Source organism: Nestor notabilis, unplaced genomic scaffold (genome assembly GCF_000696875.1).
Source record: "Nestor notabilis isolate BGI_N333 unplaced genomic scaffold, ASM69687v1 scaffold8386, whole genome shotgun sequence".
NCBI classification, from domain to species: Eukaryota; Metazoa; Chordata; class Aves; order Psittaciformes; family Psittacidae; genus Nestor; species Nestor notabilis.
The window spans coordinates 6,195-10,055 of NW_009934194.1; the positions used below are offsets into that span (position 1 = coordinate 6,195).

A 3,861-nucleotide genomic window follows, 5' to 3' on the forward strand; every position below is an offset into this window, starting at 1 on the left:
CCTCGTGCTGCTCAAGCCTGCAGCACCTTTCCAAGCCAGATTCATGGATATTGGTGAGACACACATTTCTAGCTGTGAAAACATGAGTCAGGGTCTCACTGTTTCCCACATCCCTTCCTGCCCCAAAGATGGGTGGAATCTGCTGCTACATTCCTTGACCCTGCTCCAGCCCCCAGCAACATGCATGCTTGCATGCAAACCACACCATTTGGCTTTGCTGCTTGAAACTTATTTTACATTATTAATGTTGAGCAACCTCCCATTTGCTGGAATATTCCACCAAAGAGGCAAGGTTCCTACCTCCAGTCTGCATGGGCCTCCAGCACCGTGCTCTGGCCACGCTGCTGCTCAGGTGATTAATGGGTCAAGATTGGAGCTCTCCTCTGGCAACTTCTCATCCTCCAGCGACGGCCGCTGCTTGCGCCCACCTGCAGCAGCAAAGGTGCTTAGGGCTGGTGTGCTGGGGGCAAGGGTGCTCAGGACAGGGTGACTGGCTCTGCCTGAGCTAGCTTTAGCTGCAGCTTTGCCTGCTGCTGGGGTACTGCCAGGGTACTGAGTTGCATCCCTACTCCACACCAGCCTCATGCAGGGTATCCCCAGGAGCTCTTCCCTGCGTGCTCCCTCCGTAGGTTAGTCACTCACTCAGGGATCTCAGCAGCCTCCTGCCCAGTGTCTCCTCATTGCTGCTTGGTGTTGAGCTGGTCTCCACCTCTCTGCCCGGGGACTCTGGCTCCAGGACAGTGCCACAGCGCTCACTGTCTGCAAAATCCCAGTGTGGTTGCAGCACCCCGGGGCACCACAGCCCTCACCACCCCCAGGGTGCTGTGTGCATGTCCCCCAGCCAGACTCACTCTGATGCTTGCTGTTCTCCTCATTGTCAGCCGTCTCCTCCTGGATGAAGGGGATGCTCTCCATGCGCAGGAACACCGACTCGCTGGGACTGTGCAGTCCTTCAGAGCGGTTGCCTGCAGGGACGCAGGGCAGGGAGGTGCTGTGCTCTGGTGCAGGATGCAGCAGGATGCCAGCCACAGCAGGCCCCAGTGCCAGAGACACTCAGGGAACACGAGCACACAGAGATGAGGAATTACATGCCTGCACACTTGCACCTATGCCCCAGGCCATGTGCAACTGTGTCTCAGCAGTGGTGTGCCCATCATGCCAGCAGGTCCCAGCACGGTCCCCCCAGGGGACATGCAGCCTGGGCTCATGGCAGGGAAGGGATGCTGCTTGGTGACTCACACGTGACGCTGTTCTTCTCATTCAGGAGGGTGGTGGGGTCCTCCTTGGGTGTCTGTGGGGTTCCCCGCAGGGTCGATGCCTTGGTTGAATCCCTGTCGAAGGCCTCCATGTCAGGGGACTGGGGTGAGCTGTCCATGCGGCTGGCCACCAGCGCATTGTGGTACTGCTGCCGGGTGACCTGTGCAGACAAACATGCACCCAGCTCAGTGGGTCCACCAGGACCTCCTGGGGACCTGGTGGCACCAAACGCCCGGAGGGCAGGCATGTGGGACTCCGCAGCACCCACTGGGCACCCACCAGGCTCCCAGGACACAGTGGAACAAGCAGGTGCCTGGTAAGGGGTGCCCAGGACAGGACAGTCCCTGCTAGCCCAGCCTGTACCTTGACAAACTGCACATCGCAGAGGATGTGCACAGAGTAGTCGGGTGTGTAGATATTGTTGCTGCTGCTGTGGAGCTGTGTGTTGCTGCCCCCATAGTCATTGTGCTCCCAGTTGGGGGACTCGGAGCGGTTGAGCCCGCTGCACCGTGATGGTGACCTGTTCACTGTGGGAGGGAATGGCAGAGAGGCAAACACTCACTTCTCACGCATGGTGCTGCTTGGGTCCCCAGTGCCAGCGCAGGGCCAGGGTGGGCCTGTCACGTCTGGTAGCTATGCCCCACGGACACCGGGACTGGCAGAGGCAATATGGGGGACCTCTGGTAGGATCCTCCTCAGTGCATGCTGGTGGTGGAGACTGCCATGCCAGCCATGCACAAACCAATGGGACCAGGGCAGGCAGGTATCCAACCTGGCATCGGCAGGCGAGGGTAGAGCTGCTGCCCGCCTCCACGTCAACTGCTGCCTGCCTGCCTGTCACACCAACTGACAGCTCTCCTGCTAACACAGGCCTTCTGCATGACATTTGGCACAAATTCTGGTTGCAGCTGGCAGCCCTCAGGGGTTGCTTAACCTGCCTCAAGGGCATGCTCCTCTTCACCCTGGAAGAACAGGAGCAGAGGCTGCCATGGCAAGCTGGCCCATCCCTTGTGTTGACTGATGGCCTCTGACATGGGGTGTGATAGATTTTGTCTGGTCAGTGATTTCTTAGGGAAAAAAGGCAGCTTGTTCCTTGCACGGGTGATATCAACTTGCTGACTTTGCTCTGCTGCTAAAACACCCTTCTATTACTCGGATTGCTAGAAGGCAAGGGAAGCAGGGAAGTGTGCATGCAGGGCTGTGGGCAGTTGTCATCAGAAGCAGCAAGTAGCAAGAAAACCTAAACACTGGCTTCAGGAAATTACAGAAACTGCACACCAAGGAAAGCCCAAGCTGTTTATGGCTCCCCCTTGTCTCCATCCCATTCTTCCTGGGGTTTGCATCATACTGGGAAGGTTGCAGCAGGGCTGCTGTCCCCAGTCTGCCATCTGTGTCCCAACCAGTGAGGGGCTGCCCAGCGTGGGGTGCCATGGGTACTCCTCTGCCTGCGCTGCCCCACATGCAGGGTGGAGGGGCCTTGGTGTGCCATGTGCTGGGAGCTGGAAAGAGCCTGGCACATGCAGAGTCCCTGCCCAAAGCCATGCACCGTTACCTGGAGAGCCAGCCAGTGAGTCCCCTCTGCTGAAGGCGAAGGTACGGGACACTGAGACAGGCACTGCAGAGAGAGGGAGGGGTAAGAAGGAAGGAAGGGAGGGACAGAAGGAGGGAGACGAGGGATGGAGGCAGACATACCAAGAGGAAGAATAACAAAAATCATGTGCCAGCAGTCCTGGACTGGGCTCCCACCACCACCTCCATCATCCCTTCCCACCCCTCTTAACACCCTCCTGCTTCTGCTCCAGGGAGGCACTTGCCAGCCCTGGGGCCAGGGACATCAGCAGGGACACAGACTTGAATGCTGCAAATCAACAGGCTGCTCTGTGACAAGGTAGGAGGAGGTGAGACTGGGGGGAGCCCTGTCTGCACAGCCACACATCTTCCTAGAGCCACAGGGCAGGCAAAAAGCATCTTTTATGGGCTGAGTGTTGGCATCCTGCTCCAGCCCTTCACCACCCGCTGCCAGGAGACGGAACTTTGTGGTCAGCTTGTGTCGCCTGGGGGATGGGCAGAAGCTAAGCCAAGTCGCTGTGCTTGGCATCTGGAATGCTTCTGTGTGTGCAGGCAGGTAGCAGAGAGGGGATGTGCTCTGCAGCAGACCCTGCTCCACACAGCCCCATAGCTGCAGGCAGGAGCTGGCAGAAGCCCCTCAGCGTGATGCAAAGGTATCTGTGCCAGGCTGCCTGCAGCTCTCTGCAAGGCCTGGGGTATCAACAGCCTTGGGGTGATGCCAAGAGCCACCCTGCTGGGGAACAACAAGAAGCCATGACTCCATGCCTAGGGCTGCCTGACCCATTGCCACAGAGAGGGCAAATCACTTTCCATGTTCCATTGCCATGGGTTACAGCAGCAGTGACAATTTCAGGGGCAGGCATTTGCTCTCCTTGTGATTTGCTGCCTGCAGGGAGCTGCCCCACTGCCCCCCGGAGCATCCCTGGGCCATGCCATAGCGGTGCAGGGCTCCATGGGGGAACATGGAGACACCAACCACGAGTGATGCACTCGTTAACACCTCCCAATGTCTCACACTGCGGATGCACGGGAGCG

General features: G+C 58.5%; 1 protein-coding gene across 1 annotated transcript in view; it reads right to left on the bottom strand.

Annotated features, from left to right (window-relative positions):
- Positions 1-348: 348 nt before the first annotated feature.
- LOC104407824 (metal transporter CNNM1-like) overlaps positions 349-3,861 on the bottom strand; it is a gene marked incomplete at its 5' end in the record, with an annotated part of 16,487 nt that continues 12,974 nt past the window's right edge. The window contains 5 exons of the mRNA XM_010017207.1: positions 349-428; positions 643-711; positions 810-965; positions 1,240-1,417; positions 1,621-1,784. Of these exons, the coding sequence (XP_010015509.1) occupies positions 349-428; positions 643-711; positions 810-965; positions 1,240-1,417; positions 1,621-1,784 (647 nt within the window). The remainder of the gene's footprint in view (positions 429-642; positions 712-809; positions 966-1,239; positions 1,418-1,620; positions 1,785-3,861) is intronic.